Here is a 21581-nt window from a genome sequence, read left to right on the forward strand (position 1 = left end):
TATTAATATTTGTTTTGAAAGAAGTAAATTATGATGGTAAACTACTGTAGGACAGCTATTGGGCTGAAATATTTTATTTGTCTTGTCACTTTCATTGAATTGTTACAGATATTTAATCTTACAGGTCCACAACTGACAGCAATACTAAAAACTGTCACAAATTGAACTGGGATCCTAATGTTTCAAGTTTGTTCTAGCAAAAATATTTCTTTTTTGCCCTTAACAAGTTTGTTCTTATATTTTTGCAGTCACTTTTCCATTGTTCATTTACATTTTGAACTCCTATTCCAAAATTCATAGAGGAGTACATTTTACTTTGCTTTTAAAATTAACCTTCATTTTTCTCCATTGTTCGTAGCCTCGTAAAACAAAGACCAGATCACCCTCCACGCCGAATCTCTTTGGATCCCCTGGTTTCCACAAATCCCAGACGGTGCCTGCGTCCTTGACGTCCAAGTTTGAATCACTTAAGACGGGATGGTTAAGTAACTTGGGAGTACAGTCAAAATAGAAGTGTGAATTAACAAAACGGTGAGTTAAATTTGTAAAATGACCTCACAATAGCAAGTAGCGATTAAATGTGAGTTAAATTTGTAAAATGACCTCACGATAGCAAGAAGCGATTGAATATGAGTTAAATTTGTAAAATGACCTCACGATAGCAAGAAGAGATTAATTCCTTTTTGTATCGCTTTTCTGTCTTCCTTATTTTTTCTTTTTCTTTTTTTTCTCCTTTTCATCTAACATTGAGGAATATTTGGGTGATGCTGTTTTGTTAAATCCTGCAGTCTGTAGTGATGCATAAAGGAACTTAGTGTACTTCATCGTCAAGACATTGTCAAGATTTCTTGTGTACTGTGTGTGGATGTGGTATCAGAGGAAGCCCTCTATTACAAATGCTGAACATGTAATATTATGTACAGACATCTTTAATAATTGCACCGATAAATCATTTGGTATCTGTTTTATGAAATATCCGTGTTCAGAAACAGACAGATCATAGTTCAGTATCTGAAGTTTGGAATTGAATGAAGGAATTACAGTTAAATGAAATACTGTCTCCATAGATGCAATTTATTTCTTTACCATCCTCTGTTTCTGAAAATAATTCATCGGGATACATATATGACTCTTGGGCACTGTGCAAATTACAGCAGACTTAAATATTCTTAAAGTTACCTGCTGCCCTCTAGTTGAGATAAGCATGAAGGCCTGTCTAAACTCTGAAGTGATAGTCTCATAATCTGATTCTGGGGCTCATTCTCTAGAAAGCATCAAAGTGTTGCTGACTCATGGAGCTTTCTCCTACCCACAAAAGTAGCTTGGTGATAAAAAATACATTCACATCGAGAGCGGCTGTGATAAAAAGCAACATGATTATGCTGATTGTATGCACCAGGATGTGCTGGTAATGTCTTTAATACATTGTTCCAGGGGCAGACGGCATATCTTGAGCTTCAACTGCTCAGCATCGTATTAATTATGGATGTATTTCTCTCCTCTGAATGTAAATTTTTATTGGTGTTTTGCTGATTTTACATCCGACATATGGTTGACATTACTGTGATAAACAAAATATAAAATTGACAACCAGCACGAAAGGATGTCAGGGATTGTATACAGAGATTATTACCAACACACATAGAAAGCCACTTTTACATGATGTGGTACTAACTTGGGTATGACATAGAAAGCCCAGATTATTGAATAGAGCTTCTTATTCCTAAATTTGTCATTTTCAGTTTATTTATGGGGAATGTCTTCTTCTACAAGAATAGCCCCCGGAATACATAACTAAATTCAACACTTCAGTTGTATGCTCGTTCAATTTGTTATCTCTATAAAAATGAATTAAATGATTTCATAATACTAAAATAAATAAAAAAAACTGTAAAGAATAGCATGGCAAGACAAATTTCCGTTTCGTGGGACTCTTATGAAATATGTTTTCTCAGTGGATCTTCCCCAGCTAGGGAAATTCCCTCTTACTGCGCACTACCAGTAACTATTCATAAAGAACGATCCAGCCTTGGATGAACTCCTCTTTGAAGTTTGGAAATAGAATCACAATCTCATGATCAAAAATACTCTCGATAAAGATAACACAGTTCTCCAAACTTTCTAAGATTAGTTACGATGTCAGTGTTCTATAACCATGCGTCACTCACCCGGGTTTTATCTGGCTGCTATGTACGTTATGTAAATACCTTGGTACGAAAGTGCTTGGTGAAGAGCCAGCAATTCTTTGATTGTGTAATACCTAAAAATACTATCCTGTGTTCCCCTTGCATCATATCAAAACGGTTTCGTTTATAGCCAGCAGCTGTAAAACTGGCTATCGCTTAGAGTGTCCTTTGAGAATATGTTTTTTAATTCGTCAATATTTTATTAGCGGGGGTAAAGAGAGGTGGAGGGGGAAGGGAAGGAAGGAGTTACATATCCAGAGCAATAAAGGATTCTTTTAGATTGTTAAATAAACACCTCAGTGGCCATAGTACTTTCTCACTGAAAATCTGCAAACTTTTATTTTATGAGCTCTACGTTTTGCATTCACAGTGCTGTGTGTGCACTTTTGTTCAAAACGAGTATCAACATTGATCAGGTGGAAACTTCCATTTTTGGGAGTGAGAATGTTGTCGTAAATGTCTTACCAAATGATTAGAAGCATCTATTATCACAATTCAATTCAAATTTATTTCTGGTATGATGATACAGAAAAAGCAAAAGACAACAGAACACACAGAACAGTAGAAAATAGCATAATGTAAACAGCCCTAGAAAGCAAAGATACTAATAACAAGGCTGTGATGTAACAGAAAATAAAAGATATTTTCAAAATAATAGAAGATAATTGATTTGTGTACTGTGTGATTGGGAAAGAAAGTTTTGTTTAAATGATTACATACCTAAAGGAATTGAAGACGTGCCGCCCTCTGAAAAAAGTAAACTTTCCATTACTTGCAAGTGAATTTTTTTTCTTGTCAGACAGTAATGAAACGTAATACCTTTCTATCTGGACCTGAGATGTCCATTGCTGCTATGTACACTGTATTGTGGGTATTGACCGTAGCTGTATGTACTGACTGTACACTAGTGTCTAATTACCGACGGTAGCAAGCTGTGTGCGTATTTTCTGGGATCAATGGTGGTGTCTAACACTTCTGTTACACCTCATTCGAAACTAGGTCAGATTACCGGCATTAGACGTTTCTTTGTGCCCGAGTCTTCACTCCCTTTACTAAGAGTGCTGTCTCCAAGGTTGGAGTTGAGGTTGGCTGCAGCCATGCTGCGTAGGACTTACAATTTCACACAATAGGCACTACTGTTCTGCTAAAGGTTATCTCAATTGTATGATATTAATGCAGCCTTGCTGCAGGGGATTCTCTTGGACACGTTGCCTCAGGGCTGCTACTTGGAAATTATCAGCCACTCTGTAGCTGTAATGATTTGATTAGTTCTTAGAGTTAATGAGTGATCAAGTCTTTAAAAATAACATTTAGCTGAATGATTGGTTGCTTAAAAAAAGCAATACCGTGTTGAGAATGTCAGGAAGGTATTCACATTTGAAGGAAACTGATTTAATCAGATTGTAGCATGTCCGCTAGAAACATCCATACCAAAAGGTTTTCTGAATTCATATACACAGGAAATAATGTTACTAACCGTACCGGTAATTTATTGCTGTCAATTTATTCCATATATTCTCTGCAATTTTAAAAACATCAAACATATTATAGTCTGCGAAGGGTTACTGTAAGCGTAATACTAGTAAAAGAAATGCTTATATTATGTAAGCGATGCTGTAAACATTACTAAGTTTGAAAGAAATATTGCTTATGTCCTGTGAACAAAAAAACTGATGAAAGCAAACCTAAAATGGTGTTAACGAGCATTCTTTGGCAAGTTTGGCGCTATTGACTGAGACACTGACCATCATGTGCAAGTTTGTGACAGATAAAAGGAAGGTCAAATTTATTCCGTCCACGTCACTAACGTACGGGAAATGTGTCACAAACTTCAACAGTTTCGTTTTGTTTGATTAACCGTGGAGAGAATGTCACACGGCACGGGCATTTATCAAACAAACAACATTTTATATTATGTAACAATAAGAACCTCTCAGAGAAGTGAACAACTCAATGAAAACTCAAGCAACATACTATTTTAGGTCTTTGATTAGGCCAAATTACAAGACCGCAAGCCATACCATTCACCTTATGTAGGTCAGTCACTGTAAGCCTTTCATGAAATACGTTGTACGAAACTACGAAGCATTACAATTAGTTGTCAAAGTCCCTGATTGGCTTAGGAAATCAAATGAAAATGAAATTTTTACTGCTAAAAACTCTCTATCTCTCTCTCTATTAGAATAAGGTAATGTGGTTATCTAGAGAGCAAAAGATTTCTTTCCCAGAATTTCCTCACAAATGAGACTTTTGAGAGGAAATGAAATAACTTGATTTGTTGTACTAAAGAAAGTAAGATCCTGTCCAGTGCAGGAATTTAAACTACCAATGGGAGAATAGGATGAATACACTGATTTGATGATATCATCAACTTTCTCTTATAATGTACATCACATTAATTTGTAACTAAATGAAAAGTGAGAAAAATCTTTAATCTTGTTACGGTATAAAATATTGAAATTTCTTGTTCTTTTTCCTCTGTTTGGAAAGACTCTCTACACATCATAGTGACTTTGTGGCGTGGGGAGGGGGGGTTCTCCTTTTGTATTCATGATAATCAGTTGTTTTTTTTCAGGCTGAAGGATTTTTTTTTTCAACCGATTATCATAAAAGAATGTTTTGCTGAAGTTGGAGTAATAGAAAGAACATTAACTAGTGTAATAAAAGTCAGGAATCTATGTTCTTTGTAGTCCCCCTCCTACATAACTGGTTATTGTGCAGGATACTTTGTACAAGTAAAACTTCACTAACTCAGTAACAAAACCTAGCTGTGAAGACTATCTGGTGAATTTATTTTTCAATTCTGTGTTAAATATGATATGAACTTTAGCTTTCATTGTAATTCTTCTGTAATCATTTATGAGCATATATTTATGTCAGTCATGGGTTGACTGGGTTTTGCTGATGTTTGAAATGAATGTTGTGAAAGTAACATGCTTTAGCTTTATAAGGAGATAGACTAGGGGACCCAACTAGGAGCAATTGGGTCTCCCCCTCTCCCCTGTTCCCTCCCACCCTCACTTAGTTGAGAAATGCCCTGTTTAATCTACGTCTTGTATTTGGTATTGGCATTCCAACCAATTCATCTAATACTTAAACACAATAATATTTTATGTTGTGTCAATTGCATACCTTCATGTTATTGCCTAAGGGAAAAATTTCTACAAGAAAATCAACAACATAAACAAGAAACGAAATTAGAATCAAATTGAAAGAAGCAAGAAAAAAGCAAAGAAGGTTTTGACAAGAATGGGATTTGAAGCAGGGATATTAAGATTTCTAGTCCTGTGTTCTACCAGCTGAACAGCTATCCCTTGGTTGGTGGCAATCCCTTCATCTTCTTTCATTTGGTTGTAGTTTTACACTGGCACACCCAGCAAAGGATGGGGTAATAGGGATATAAGACACTAAGCCCTGGATACCTCGGTTTGTATTGAAGCATGGGATTGGATAACAGGTACATAAGGAACTAAGCCCTGGATACCTCGGTTTGTATTAAAGCATGGGATTGGATAATAGGGATATAAGGAACTAAGCCCTGGATACCTCGGTTTGTATTAACGCACGGGATTGGATAATAGGGATATAAGGAACTAAGCCCTGGATACCTGGGTTTGTATTAAAGCACGGGATTGGATAATAGGGATATAAGGAACTAAGCCCTGGATACCTCGGTTTGTATTAACGCACGGGATTGGATAATAGGGATATAAGGAACTAAGCCCTGGATACCTGGGTTTGTATTAAAGCACGGGATTGGATAATAGGGATATAAGGAACTAAGCCCTGGATACCTGGGTTTGTATTAAAGCACGGGATTGGATAATAGGGATATAAGGAACTAAGGCCTGGATATTTCGATTTGTATTAAAGTACAGTCTTGTAATACAGAGGTCACTCACACAAATGCCCACTTTATGCCAAGAAGTTTGTTTTCAAATTGAAAATAATTCCTGGAAAGATTTTAGTGGACTGAGGCAACAATTTACTGGTAGTTCGCGTATCATTTATTCTTTTATCATTTATCTTTTTAACAGAATTAAATGCAAAACTGGCCGATGTTGTCAAATTAATCCCACAATGCAGTATCATTGTACAACAAAGATTGCACAATCCTGTGTTAGTTTTGTCTTTGCATGTGTTATATAAATGTCACCTTCTGTAAACATCTGTAATGGTTCCAGTAAGGATGATCATCTTCAGACTTTCCTTTAAAAACAGAGTTGTCAGCATAATGTGGAGTGGGTGGGACGGAGGTTAGGAGGGGGAGGGGGAGGAGGCAGCTATATTCATACATAAAAATTCTTGGTAAAATTCTTGTGCAATGTATGTTAACTCTAGTCCTTTTTTAATTATTATTCTGTTGGGTTCTGCTAAACTGTGGAAACCTTTAACACCCTCCCTCCCTCCCTCCCTCCCTCCCTCCCTCCCTCCCTCCCTCCCTCCCTCCCTCCCTCCCTCCCTCCCTCCCTCCCTCCCTCCCTCCCTCCCTCCCTCCCTCCCTCCCTCCCTCCCTCCCTCCCTCCCTCCCTCCCTCCCTCCCTCCCTCCCTCCCTCCCTCCCTCCCTCCCTCCCTCCCTCCCTCCCTCCCTCCCTCCCTCCCTCCCTCCCTCCCTCCCTCCCTCCCTCCCTCCCTCCCTCCCTCCCTCCCTCCCTCCCTCCCTCCCTCCCTCCCTCCCTCCCTCCCTCCCTCCCTCCCTCCCTCCCTCCCTCCCTCCCTCCCTCCCTCCCTCCCTCCCTCCCTCCCTCCCTCCCTCCCTCCCTCCCTCCCTCCCTCCCTCCCTCCCTCCCTCCCTCCCTCCCTCCCTCCCTCCCTCCCTCCCTATCAATGACGTATAGACATGAGATGATGGTAATATAAAACTTTGTTATTTCTTAACTTCGTTCTTTGGGCCAACAGTGTTAGTAGGTTTTTAAAACAATGAACTAACAATGTTGGCTTTGTTTCAGTGAAACACAGTGAATAGAATTTGAGGAATTTAGATTAAAGGATTATTGCATCATATGAATAGGTGACACTTTACAGAGTGATTCTGCTAATATATTTTCACAGACCACAGTTGCTATTTGTGGGCTATTGTCTATCTCAAGGAGTACATGAACCTGATTTGATAACCAAAATGTCATAGAGGTGTTGTATCGAGGGAGCAATTGTCTTATTTCAACACAACTTTTCTCCCCTATGAAAATATGATAAACAGTTAATCGGCCAGGCCATCAAATGATAGTTTATTGTATAACTTGAGAAGATTAAACTAACTTGGAGCACCTGTTTAACCTTGACAATCTATTAAATGTCATATATAACTGAAGCAGTTCTCCTTGAAAACAATTCACCTAATTATAGACAATTATATCATTGTGTAACTTGTTTGCCAGTTGTCTAATTTATTCTGATTGTTCTTTGTCCTTTATTGAACTCAAGATTGTATTTTCTTTAAAGAACAATCAAAGAAAACATAAATAGCACACGTGTAATATAAACTAAATACCTATCAAGCTATCAAAATAATTAAAGGCTAAAAAATTGTTTCCTGCCAATTTTTGTCATCGCTGTGATAATAGTCAACAGTTTTCCAAAGCAGGTTGCAAAACATTGCAATATGCCAATAAAAAACAGAAATGACGTCTTCCTCTAGCTCAAGGTTTCTTACTTCCTTGTGGCTTTGACATAAATGCATTGCATTTATCATCGTCCAAGAAATGTATATATTATAAGTAAGTGTAGGTCGTAGTAAAATACAAGGTAATTTACAGTGAAGTAGTGAGGGAGTATTTTATAATGTTTCCGGCTTAAACCCTTCCACACAATTACTTGTACACTTTAAATTAAAGAGACGCATAACAACAAATAGAATAGCTTGAGTTCTTCCAAAGCAGGTTCTAAAATCAAAACTACGGTTATGAAATGTTTAACCAAAATGTAATGAACAAATCTAACAGTAATAGTAACTACTGACTTTGTGAACCGCGTTAAAGTCATAGCCAATTCAAGGTCACCTTCAGAATTTTACAAGGTTGGTAAGAGTGACTCCATAGTTTTCCCTTTCGGAAAACCAAAATATATGTATTTTAAAAAAGGGGGGAGGAGTACACAGTCAAGACCACATTTATCAACATATAATCATTCATTGCAAAACTGTTAATTTCATCCGATTGTGAGTAGACTTGCTAACAATTAAACTGGGTAGTTAAGTGGTTTGATCGTGTTGTATTCCTACACATTCCACTTTCCCTTGCAAGCAGACGTCAAACAGGTAGGTAATGTTGGTGGTGTTATAATTAGATATAGTCAGGACATTATAGCATTCAAGGAGACACAAACCCAACCATCATTATCGATCTATTTGATGTTTATAACTACCAGGAGCAACTGCCTCAAACAGCTGAGAATAATTTTATTCCATTTGGGAGATGTAAATGATTTCATGTTTTGTTTTTTCCAAACACAAGGGCTGAAGACTTGATGAAGTCTAAACATCGCAACATTGAGCTTCATTTATCTTACTTTTTATCTTAATTTTTGCTCAAGTTTTTTTTCTTCCTGTAATCGCGATAGGTTTTGCAAATATTACTCTAACATATTGAAGCGCTTCACAATACCGAATGGTTGGCATTGGTAACAGTGTCAACACTGGCAACATTCTTCCTCGAAAATATGACAAGAATAATAAAAACAAAATGAAAGGAATTCAGATCCTAGCAGCATTACAACATGACGGATTTACAAAATGACACCAACACACACGTCTTTTAAAACTTGGATATCTCCCAATTGGAATAAGAGTTTTCTTAGCTGTTTAGGGAGTTTTTCTTTACAAATATCTCTGCCATATTAGGCTAATATAATGATAGTTGGGTATATGTCTCCTTAAACTTGTCAGTGTACTAGCATAGGACACATTTAAACCATTGATACTAATAAATCTTTGTGATAAATCAAAGTAACCACAAACAGTGAGCTAAATTTATTTGACATGGTGCCTTTTATTTTAATAACGAACGTCTGCGTATTGATCAGTAATTGATCCATTTTCTTTTCTTTCTATTTTATTTTATTAATTTTTTTTTTTATGATTCACAAGTATAAATATAAAAAGAGTTTTAAAGACGAGTAATAAGAATAAGAAAATGAAAAATATTAAAATAGAACATTACTGTCGTTGCTGCAGAAAATAACAGCCGAGTATATCAGCCATTTTTTATGTGAAACGTTTTTCTTTATTTAATACACCAGTCAGCTAAAGATTTTCGATTGGCTTTGAAACAGATGTTGGTGTCAAATGCGTAATTGGAAATTCAAAACATGTAAAAAGGACCAGGGAGAAGGAGAAACCCAGAGAGAGAGAGAGATTAAGAGAGATAAGATTAAGAGAGGCAGGAGAAGAAGAAACAAACTCTTGACATTAAAGCACTTAGATTTACAATCTCTTCATATTTGGTTGGCAGTGAATTCATGCAGCGAGATCAATTTGAATGTTTCTAGGACTGTACTTCGTACCTACTGATTGCCACATTATATCACATAAATGTCTCATATGTACACAAAACATGGCTACAATTTCATCTGCCGTTGTAAAGAATTCCCAGATTCTATTTCTGTCTTGTCATTGAGGTTATTGCAAAGTCACCTGGACCTAACTAATACTCACATCTGTAGAAGATAACAAGGAACAAGGTGGAAAACCCCCAATGGTATAATTGTACCCTGGACTAATAATACAGTACTTAGCATGCAGGCATTGTTATAGCTTATGAGATGAAGCCATATTACATGCCAAGGGTTTCTGGGGGTTATTGCACAGACGATAGTGTTTCTCTATTTATTACGTTGTGAAGTTGGTTACAGTAACTCTATTCTTGGAAACTTTGGTAGGATGCAAGGACAAAGGCCTCTGGGATCACGTCATTTGTTTATTTGCCAAATTATTACATCATCGATTTTTGTTTTGGTTCAACTTTTGCAACGATGTCAATCAAGCAGCTGATAAGTTTGTAAGTTTAAACTTTTTTTTTCTTTGTTAAATATGTTTTAAATTTTTAATATTCAGGTTTCGTTGACAAACTCCCTTAGTGTGCTGATTACTGATTTGAACATTCATGTTCTGCATGTTGCAATTTGTTGCATATCATAAACAAAAAAGTGACATTTGTCAAATTTGTAATATCTGGTATTTTTGACAGCTAACTATTTCTTCATACGGTCTGAAAACTCAGCTCTGTTTGCAATTCAGAGGATAGTTTGTAAAACGTTACATTGCAGTTTTCTTGCCCTCTCCCGCACCCCTCTTTTGACTCTGTCACACTCCCCTTGGTCCACTAGACCATTAAAACTTCTGAAATACAATTTTGACGTAGGTCACTTGATTATGAATAAATTGAAGGTACATCCTCCTTCTCCTGCACCTCATCCTCCTTTTCCCCCTCATCACTTCTCTTCCCTCCCACATTTTTTCCGTCTCAACTTCACCTGATGGAGCACCCTCCTTTCGTGGAGAAATAAACATTGCATAAATAATGTATTTAGTTCATTTTTCTTTTGATCAGTGTTCTATGCAATTTTATTTTATTCTCGGACAGTGCCATCTTGACCGATGAGAAAACATCCTTTACCATTTGACCAGTTACAAAAGTAATCAAGCTAACAAACAGGATATGGTAGATTGCAGGTGGGTGGGAAAAGACAATATTTTAAGGAGTTATTTTTTTGTATTATTTTTGTGTGTTTATTTTAAACTGTAGATGGAGGCCTGTGGAGGGAGGGAGCACTAAGTTCTATCGTGCTGTACTTTTGACAAAAGTTTGTCATCATCGGCAGAGTGTGCCAGCCTTAAATTAATCAATATATATATGGAGAGAGTTGATGAAATAATGGATTATGTCTGGTCATGGATGACCCCAAGACCAGTACAACCAATGTAAGGAAAGGATTCATAAGGCAGGCGCCACGTCGTTAATACAACTAATTCAACAGACGGTTAAAGCTTATAATGAATTATAACTTTTTATGTTAATTTCTTTTGGCTTTTATTTCACTGTATAGTACTCTTTTAAAATGTTGAATCATTGACATGGTACAGCAAATGCATCACAACTGTTGATTGATGATATAGAACCACAAAATAATAAATATGTTAGCATGTAGGGGCCTTCATGAAATGTAGTCCTTAAATCATTCAAACTTACTGATGTTACTAAAGTCCCATATAACAATGTTGAATTTGTTGAGCTTAAATAACTGATCTAATTTTGTGTGAAGTAAAAGAAGTAAAGTTAAAAAAAATTGAATTTTTTGCTTTTATATTTGTTTTTTTTTATAAATATTACTACTATGAAAAGTGTCTAGACAACTAAATGTTGAGAATCAAATCAAACTCAGTAAATTGCTCCTTTGTTGGATTGGATCAATTTTACCTATTTTTGAGTAATATTTGGTAGCTTTGGTAACATTTCTCGCCAAACCTCAGAAGTAGGTGTATAGGAATCAAAGCTTAGTTTGGGAGGAATACCGAATTGTTGAGTTATACTTACTTAGTACTAAACATTTCTAGCCTATTAGTTTAAATTACATGTAGACATGTTATAGTCACTCAAACTTAGCGGTTAAACCCAAATATGGGCATAAAGAAACCCTGATGCACCAATCTGACATCACCCCTTCTCTCCTTCCCTCCCCCACGCCTTCCCCTCAAGAGAACTAAGAAAAAATCCAATTTTAGTTGCCAGACACCAAATGGCAAATTTTTAATGGTCTTCTCGTGTCTTCCGAGGCGAGCAAATTCAGCTTTGGAGGTCATCCAGTTGTTTGTATCAGTTTCAGTAACCTAACTATCCCCAAAAATAGGTTAAATGATAAATTGATATCAATCTCCACCACATTTACAGATATTGTAGGAACAAAAAATAGTGTTTGGCCTAATATTCACCCAAAGGGTTGTTTTACTGGCCCAAAGCTGTGTGTTAATACCAAACCTACAGCCATTTTTGTTATTTTAGTATATTTTTTGTTATCGGACAACGAAACAGTATGGCCTGGTTGTCCAAGGGAAAAGCAGCCAGAAATTCCAGAAAGGTTTGCCCTGTCAAAGCGTAAGAATTCATTTCAGCTGTGGGTCACATAGAAAATCTTTTAATTTTTGCCTTAAGTATTTCACTGAACTGTTTCTAAATGTCATCATGATGAAATTTAAATTATAACTTTGCTGTCATTGTATAAGTTATTAGTAGTTATTTGATCTTAAACATTAACACATTTTAATTGCAACATGTTATTTTTAGTGTACAGCTAAATGACTCATATCAAACCATGGACCTAAAATCTTGGAAAGCCTGCATGGGGTGTCACTTACATCCTTTTGCCAGATTGGGACTTTACCATCTTAAAATGATAACAAACGCATTTTATGTAAACGTCACTCCTTGCCAAGAAAATAAATTAACTTTTGTAAAAGGACAAAAAACGAGAAGAAGACGTAATAAAACTTAAAGAGGATCTGTGATAGCAGGTTAAGACTTACTCAAGTCTTACTTTGTTACTTTGATGAAATATCAAACACTTGATTTTCATAGTCCTGTCAAAAGTCAGGTCTGGCCGTTATGACAAATATGTCACCAGAACCCCCCCTCCTCCCCCTCCTCCTCCCTCCATTTTTTTGAAGTCTTCTATAATCAAGTATATTATGAAATTAAGCATGTACACTAGTCGTTATCCTATATTTTCCTGAACCAATAAATTGACCCAGGAACCCCAGCTGTAACCCACATACCCCCGACACCCTGCGCTACCCCATCCTCAGTCTCATCACTCTTGTTAATATCTCCCGAGCTGTGAAATATTTTCTTAGCTATTCATGTGATTTGGTGCGGCAATGGCACCAGGTTTACATACTTCATTGACATGATAGTAGACTTACACTGGATTACTGTGAACAGGATGTGTGGGTTACAACGAGTCACTCCTACATTGTTATCTCATCACAGTGCTGCTGCTGCACGTAGGTCCTGATGAGGGCTCACGCACATCTAAAAGGGAAGAATTTGGGAAAGGGGAAAAAGAACCTACCATGCTGTTGAGAAACATGTCCTTTGGTAAAAGCAAGGAAAAGAGAGACGGAAAATTATTAACACGTTTAGCGCGATGATCTTTTCATAAACTTTTCATTTTCCGCCTTTGCATAAAGTCGTACCAGCAAGTATCATTTTGACTAAACGAATCAACAACCGGACTGTGTATTATTTTACTAACTTAAGAGCATTCATGACATCAAGATTACAATTTTTAATATTTTTCAAGTCCATGTACTCTAACCACTTGACAAGTAACAAAATATCCTGATAATCTCCTCTCTATGCCATCAGCTTTGCAAGTTTACTTCCAAGAAAATGGCATTGCAATTTAAAAAAAAACAAAAAAATGTTTTGCTGGAGTAAAAAAACATTGCAGACATTTCTATTATCTTTTCAACTATTTCAGAAATGTATGGTATTAATTTTAAATTTCAAGTAGCTTTTTGACCGAACCTACAGAAGACTGATCGCACTAATAGTAACCACTTGCTTATTTCTTTCTTTTCTGTCAATTGTTTCAGCTTTTATGTTGCAAGACTAACGTAATGACAAATGCAAATGATAACATTTAGATAAACAAGACTTTGTTTTACCAGAAAATGTTTAGTCAATATTTGTGGAACCTTCAAATAATCTTTTGAAATTATTGCATTTAAATCAGTGTACACTACATAGCAGCAACAACGTTATAAAGTCAAATGCTTTTACAAGCATGTTATAACCATTATCAAATTTAAAATGTCTCTTCTTAAAATAGAATGATCGTTTTCAGTTTTGTGTCACGCTGTATGTCGCAATGAGCAGTGTTAGCCACAAGCGATATGTTGTGATATTACGCAATATTGCCTGTGGCAGCTATTCATAGTATAGATGTATGGGTACATCCTATTAAGAGAAGGCTGACGTCCGTACGATGAAATCTCTGACCTAACAGGATCCTGAACCAGGTGTGCTTGGCGTTTGGTTTAACGATCGCCCTGTCACGTGAAGACTCGCCTCCTATGAGGAAGAAACCCCTTCTTTCTAGCTGATGACGTAAACACAGCCTGCCACGCAATTATCAAATGAAATTGTTCGGAAATTCAACTAACTCTGGAATTGATCAATCGAAAGAAAGAGCTATCACGTTTTCGTTCCGCATAAGTTGCAGATTAGTAGTGATTCCTTATTATTATACCATATTAAATGCTCTCATTCCCACAGTGTGCTCTCATATCCACAGTGTGCTCTCATACTCACAGTGGGCTCTCATACAGTGTGTTCTCATACAGTGTGTTCTCATACAGTGTGTTCTCATACTCACAGTGTGCTCCCATACTCACAGAAGCTCTCATACAGTGTGCTCTCATACTCAAATAGTGCTCTCATACTCACAGGGTTTTCTCATACTCACAGAATGCTCTCATACTCACAGAGTGCTCTCATATAGTGTGTTCTCATACTCACAGTGTGTTCTCATACTCACAGTGTGCTCTCATACTCAAATAGTGCTCTCATACTCACTCTGAATTGATGAATATACTCATCCTCAGAGCAGTTATGTGGTACTCAACCTTAGGGCCTCCTACTCATACCAAGGGGAATTCTACTTGTACTTACACCTATGTTGTACTTGTACAGGTATGTTGTACTCTATGTTGTACTCATACACGTAGGTTGTACTTGTATGTTGTACTCATACACGTAGGTTGTACTTGTATGTTGTGGACAAGGGTATGACGTATTGCTAAGTTGTAACCATTCATTTGATTTTATAAGAAAGCATAGCAAAGAGAAGGTGTTTACAAATCACAAACATTTATTTATCCCAAAGAAGGAAACCCTATCGGCAAGAAACTAATTCAAACCCCATCCCCTCCCCCCCCCCCCCACCTTCAACCTCACTGATAGAGAGTTTCCAGAAATTGTCTAGTTTAATAGCTAGTCTATGTTCTGGATTTGACCATTCTTAACATCTGAAATGTAAATTCAACAAAATTTGCTAATTTTCATGACATTTGACGTCTGTCTTAAAACCACAAGTGAAAGCCTGTTTGTGTTTCACCAGGCCATAATCCTTTATACCAAGGGGGGGGGGGGGGGAGGATCACCTCTCATTATTTTTCTTGTCTCAGGATGAAGACAGAAATTCCTATCTTTCTTGACACCCACTTACCACCTTTCATCGTTACCTGTTAGGTCAACTTTTGTATGACCCTCTTCTTATACTTAAAACATTACTAAAACAATAAAGCCCTGTTGCTAAATTGTTTCTCGCAAGGGTGACCTAGAGTGAATCATAAAACCACATGTTTGTTGGTTGCCTTTGTGGATTGTCTTTGTATTATATTTTATCACTAAAGTAGTAAACATTTGTTTTACTATATTATGCCAAGGTTTTTTTTTTTTTTATAACAGAAGTTGTACAGAAATTTGCATATTCCTAATCACAAATAGGCCACAGTACATCCCTCTTAAACCTTGTACTACATCATGCATAGTATTGGGTCCCTTCTTAAGGTACTCATGGTACTCACTTAAGGTAACATTGACATGATAACAGATTATACTGTCTCAATGTAAGGGGATGGGGAGGGTAGGGGGGCTGGGATTGCGAGTGGATCAAGTTGTTTTGGTTTTTCTGCCAATGATCTATTTTGTGTGACTTCTCTAAAAAAGTATCACCCCATATGGACATCAGTAACAGATTTTACATTTTATTCATAACATTCCCACTGCCTCTTCTCCAAAGTGGGAGTGGGAGGAGGAAGTGGGAGGGGAGAGAATTTCTTATTCCATCATGTGCATGCAACAAAAAGGATGTTAAAGTATATATCTCAAAATGACCAAACAGAATTTCAGTTTTCTCTATAAACTCATCCTCAGTTGATATCTTAGGCTCGACGGGAAAATCTTTGTCTTAGCTGTTGGTCATTTAGTAGTTTTAGCTGTGGTGGGATTGATGTTTCATTTAAAGTAAGTAGGAAGTATCAGACAATATATCTATCATCTGAGTGACAATTATTCTACTCCGTCATCCGTAACCACCATCTAAATACTCTTGCTGCAACCAGGGAAAAGGGACAAAACGAGGAAGCGCAGGTGGGGAAGGGAGGGGGGCTGCTGTGATGTTATGAAATAATTGTTCCATAACTTAACGGCTCATTTTAACTTTATATGAGTCAACTGACGTTATTTTGCTAGAATTTCTGACATTTTGAATGTTTTTTACACTTGTGCTATATTTACTATCATTTCACACAATTTTTACATTTCCGCAGGACTTTCTCTTTCTCTTACCACTTTTCTTTTCTCCGTTTTTTTTTTTTAAACTTAAAATTAGATGATATATAGAAGTTCTAAAGAAAAGAATTTGGATTAATTACCAAACTAGGACTTGTACTTTTCTATTTTTACTCTTCAAACTCATTATGACATAATTCAAATCAAATGCTAACGATTTCCTAATGAACGTTAACGATGAAACGACAGTGTGAAATTATAGTTTGAAGTGTCCGGTCACTGTGATACAAATGGTCAGTTTCAAAAGGAAATTTGGGCAATGCAACCTTACAGTACTTACCTCATTCTAGTGTTGTAATAGCTGGGGATTTCCAGTTTCTATTTATTTTTTTTCTCTTTGTTGCTTAATGGTTGCAAGGGTTAATATTCCAGTGGATTGTATCAAAAGCATGATCATATATCCAAATTTATGTACCGGACTTCAGTCGTAAGGTCACTGACCCGCCTGTTTGAATTCCATGCTAGACAAAAATTTCTTTTGCTCTTTCAAACTTTGTTTAAACCTTCCCAGTTCCTTCTTGTGAATTAACTTACTTACAAAAAAACTTTGTACTTCTTTTTTATTGCATGTGCCTCTTTCCTCCTCCCCCACCCCCCCACCCCACCGTCAGGTGTGTTGGACGAAAAAGACTCCAAAATGCCACTTTTCATTATTTAGAACAGCTCCTACTTGATAAAAAAGATTGCCTTTTACTTTGTCATAATTTCAAATTTAAAGATATTGAACAATATTGAAGATATTCAAATACTGAAAAATGCACAGCGGGATCTACTTTGTTGGAAGGTTTTATGGGTTGCACACTCAAATCGCAGTCACATGTCCCACTGCCACTCTAAATCTCCCCTCCCCCCCCTCCTCACATCTAATGGAATCCTTATCCACCACCCCTAATAGAAGTATGAATAATCAAAGATATTGTAGACATTTGTAGGGTTGAGTATATGGTTACTGCACCGAGCCATGGTACTAATTGTAAAAATCATTTCTGTGAAAATGTGAGCCATCCTCCCAGTGACTCTTATTCCTGAATTATATATATATATCTCTCTCTCTCTGCTCGTAACTACTCCTTAGTTGCTGCAACACTCTAGAATCATTTCCATCCATACAGCATCAAAACGCCCGAAGGTTTTATTTTGATTTTCTTTCAACTGTACAAATACATCTGTACTGTAAAGCGTGTTAATGTTAATTTAACAAAATCATTACCAAGTTAGTAATGAGCCCCCCTCCCCCCACCCCTTATGTTCACAATCATCAGGAGTTTTGTATGCGGTAATTAATTTTAATGTTATAATATTGAGTTCATAATTTGTATTGTTTCTCTGACAATGCTTCCATGATTGCATAGTACTCCTACATGAAAGAAATTCTCTCTGAGATGAAAATAAAACTAATTAAGTCTTTAATTGTTTTAATGAATTAATAGCCTTACACTTGTGACATTAACAAGTAGTGTTCAGCTTTCTCATATGTCAAGGTCACATGTGTGTTTCAGTCATGTCCTGTGATGTGCTTTATAACAATAATAATAAACCTCTTGTCCACAAAATGAAACTGATAAAAATGTGTAACAAATTTGTCATAAACCTTGTTAATAAGATTGGCTTGGAAAGCCGAAGAAATAATTGCGACGTTTTGTAGCTAACTCTATATGAACTTTATAGTGTAGGCCTACATTGGTGAGTGGGGGGAGGGGGGGGGGACTTGATGGAACCTCCAACATGTACTATTCAATCTACACATTCAGATATATCATAGGATATTGGTAGTCACTTGCATTTGTGCAACGCCCCTCTCTCTCTCCCCCCCCCCCAAATATTTGAGTTTGTTACAGAAAGTAGGGTCTTTGTATTGTCATGAAGAGTCATATCAACACAAGCATTAATTAAACTTTAGTTCCCTTACTGGGATATTAAGGACAAAACATTACCTGGCCCCCCCCCCTTCCTCCCCATCACACCACAAAGGCTGGTTACGAGCCTTCCTACGGAAATGACTTTTTTTTGCATTTTTGAGTCATCATCATCATCATTTTTTTTATGCTTGGAAGTTGAAGAGGATGAAATCAGCTACTGGTGGCCTTGAAAAATGAAACTTTGCCCCGACAAGGGCTTTTGCATGATAATTAATTAATATGCATGATATAATCAGTAATTGCAAGCACCTATTATAAAAGTAACTGACTGTATGATGTGTCATGACACTCTTACACTTCCGATGTATTGATATCCTTTTTGGTTCAAGAAGAGAAACTAAACACTGTCAAACTTCAGGGAATAAACTTTTGTGAAGCAGTTTTGAACGTTTTGAACTCTTGTCTCATATTTCATGCTATGGTCCCTGTGTTCAAAAGATGCTATACAATGCTGTACTTGCATAGCAGTTTGCCCATATACCATCGCAGTCTTCTTATATACTATGTAGCAGTTTGCCCATATACCATAGCAGTTTGCCCATATACCATATATAGCATTTTGCCCATATACCATAGCATTTTGCCCATATACCATAGCAGTTCGCCTATATACAGTACCATGTAGCAGTTTGCCCATATACCATTTGCCCATATACCATAGCAGTCTGCCCATATACCATAGCAGTTTGCAATGCCTGATAAATTATTCCTGCAGTTTAAAGTGAACTTATTATCCGTTGATGGGGTCTTTTGTGTTTGGCACTTTATTGACCTCAGTGTGCATATATCAACATATACACAGCTATTGAGATAAATGCCAATTGGCTATTTTCATAATTAAATGGCAAGATTAATCATTTACATGGTGCTTTCTGTATAGTAAGTGCAACTAATGTAACTATTTATAAATACTGCTAAATGCATCCTTTTATTAATAGGCATATATACCTAGCAGTGGTTTAACATGGAAGGGAAGCTATTTAAAACAAAAGAAATCCAATTACATTTAGGGGCATTGACATCAATGGTTCCATGTTTTAAAAAAAAAGGGGGGGGGGGGTTACGTACAAAAGCGTATGAATAGTTTCACATCTTGTGCGTAAGACGGAATCATTTGTTCTCTTTGCCTGCGACATAGCTAGAGTGTAACATTGTCAGGGTCATGTGAAGGATAGTATTATATAGAAATATAGAAATATCTTTGTGCGATATTTCTCAATGTAACAGTTTATCACAACAGAGAGCTTGCGATGGTTTGCTCTTGTCAAAACTGATACTAACCTTGGTAGTATTTATGCTCGCTTGCCATTGCAAATCTTTTGTTCAGTTTAGGCTAGGGTAGTACTGTGGAAGTTATAAAGGTTCCAACATATCTTGTGATACTCTTGGTACAATGGATCATGTCTTCGAAAATTCCTAAAGGTCATTGTCCATGAAGTTGCGCAAAATAGATCAAGCGGTTACTAAATGACTATGAATAATGCCATCGTCAGTGAAGTGAATTGCTTAATTAGCCATTGTGGTTCAATTAGTATATGTCTGTGTGACATGATAAATTAATTATTTGGCATGTGATGTTGACTGTGTAGCTAATAGCAGACTACTTTTAGTTCTGCCAAGTTTGTTCTATATAATTTTGATGGTTGAATTCCAAAGAACTTGAAAAATTTCAGGAAATTACAATATTGTTAAGTACTATGAGTTAATCTAAAGTGTAAATTGAAGTTCCCATGCATATCCCAGGAGTGTGTGTGTGGGGAGGGGGAGGGGGAGAAGCATGAAAAGGGGTTGGCTTAGAAATGTCCCCTCCACAAACTACAGTCCCTCCATGATATTATAGCTAGACAACATAAGTGTACTCATTTTCTTCAAAAACTTCATCAGAACAGTGTGATATGGTACCAATGCTAATTCCTGTCTGTCCTCTACGATGAATGTTCAATTTGTTATGGATTCATTATAGCTCTGACTATACATAGTATATATATACACCAAAACATAGGGATTAACTGAATATTCCAACACACATGCAGTTTTGACTTAAAGTGTCTGGACACCTTCTTTCTGTATCGTTTCCATTTTCTTCTTCTTCTTCTTCTCTTTCTTCCTGAAGAGGCAGATTACAGAGTAAAATATAGATTGTAAAGTATTTTTAAACTTAAATTCCAATGTATATGATGTAGTGTGATGTATATTATGTCATAGAGTAATCATATTTGTGCATAGGAAGATATATTATAAAAGTTAGAGGTTGTGATGTTTCGATCCTGATTCTCTCTCTTTCTCTCTCAAAAAACAACTTCTAAAAGTTGAAATGACATTTTGAGAGAAATGAAGTCAGTAACTAAAATGGAATTTACGCTTTAACAGCAATTTCCTTCTTAATGGGAAAACCATTTATCTTATTTTCAAAGTACTCAAAAGTCTGTTTTAATAAAAGTAAGAAAGAAGTAAACTAGTAGTTGTGTATAAATGTCAGCTGCCATCAATTCACAGTAGGAATTTGAAACAAAAACCACAACCAATCTATCAGTTGTCCAAACTGCAGTGAAATGAACAGGCACTGGTAATAGGAAATGCAACAGTGGTCAGTGGAGTTTCATTGTGATGTAACAAAATCTTTGTGGTCAATGACCATGAGGTATTGTGCAAGAGAGCCTCATATAGGCCAGTGGTACAATATTCAGTTCATTGCAATTACAGCTGGGTCAGCTCTCAGCTTGAGTGAAAATATACCATCCCTGTTAAGGATACTTTGTTAATTCAAAGGGGGAGTCCCGATATTTCCTCAGAATTAATTAACAAATTTTCCAAGGTGTTCACATAAACTTTCACTGGAGGGACTAAAACTCCGGACTATTTCCAGATAATGGAGATGATTGAATTAGTAAGAAAATTAAATTTCTGAATCAGTAAAATGTGTCTGACACCTGATCAGTGGTGTATAGCTGAAACCTGTTTCTCGGGGGAGGACAATTATTTTCCCTCTAGGAGGGCAGACATTACTTGTTTTCTAGAAGGAAAAACACATTCTTGTACAGTCTTTTTGGGGGGTCTCAAAGATATTTGGACCCCCAAACTCCCTCTCAACCCTTCCCTCTCCCTGCCCTTTCCCCAATCGCTGGTG

General features: G+C 36.7%; 1 protein-coding gene across 1 annotated transcript in view; it reads left to right on the forward strand.

The window, feature by feature from the left end:
* LOC139979244 (conserved oligomeric Golgi complex subunit 1-like) overlaps positions 1-21581 on the forward strand; it is a 72571-nt gene that overhangs the window by 36519 nt on the left and 14471 nt on the right. The window contains exon 27 of the mRNA XM_071990015.1: positions 359-531. Coding sequence (XP_071846116.1) covers positions 359-511 — 153 coding nt within the window. The 3' untranslated portion in view covers positions 512-531. The remainder of the gene's footprint in view (positions 1-358; positions 532-21581) is intronic.

Source organism: Apostichopus japonicus, chromosome 13 (assembly GCF_037975245.1).
Source record: "Apostichopus japonicus isolate 1M-3 chromosome 13, ASM3797524v1, whole genome shotgun sequence".
In the NCBI taxonomy this organism is placed as follows: Eukaryota; Metazoa; Echinodermata; class Holothuroidea; order Aspidochirotida; family Stichopodidae; genus Apostichopus; species Apostichopus japonicus.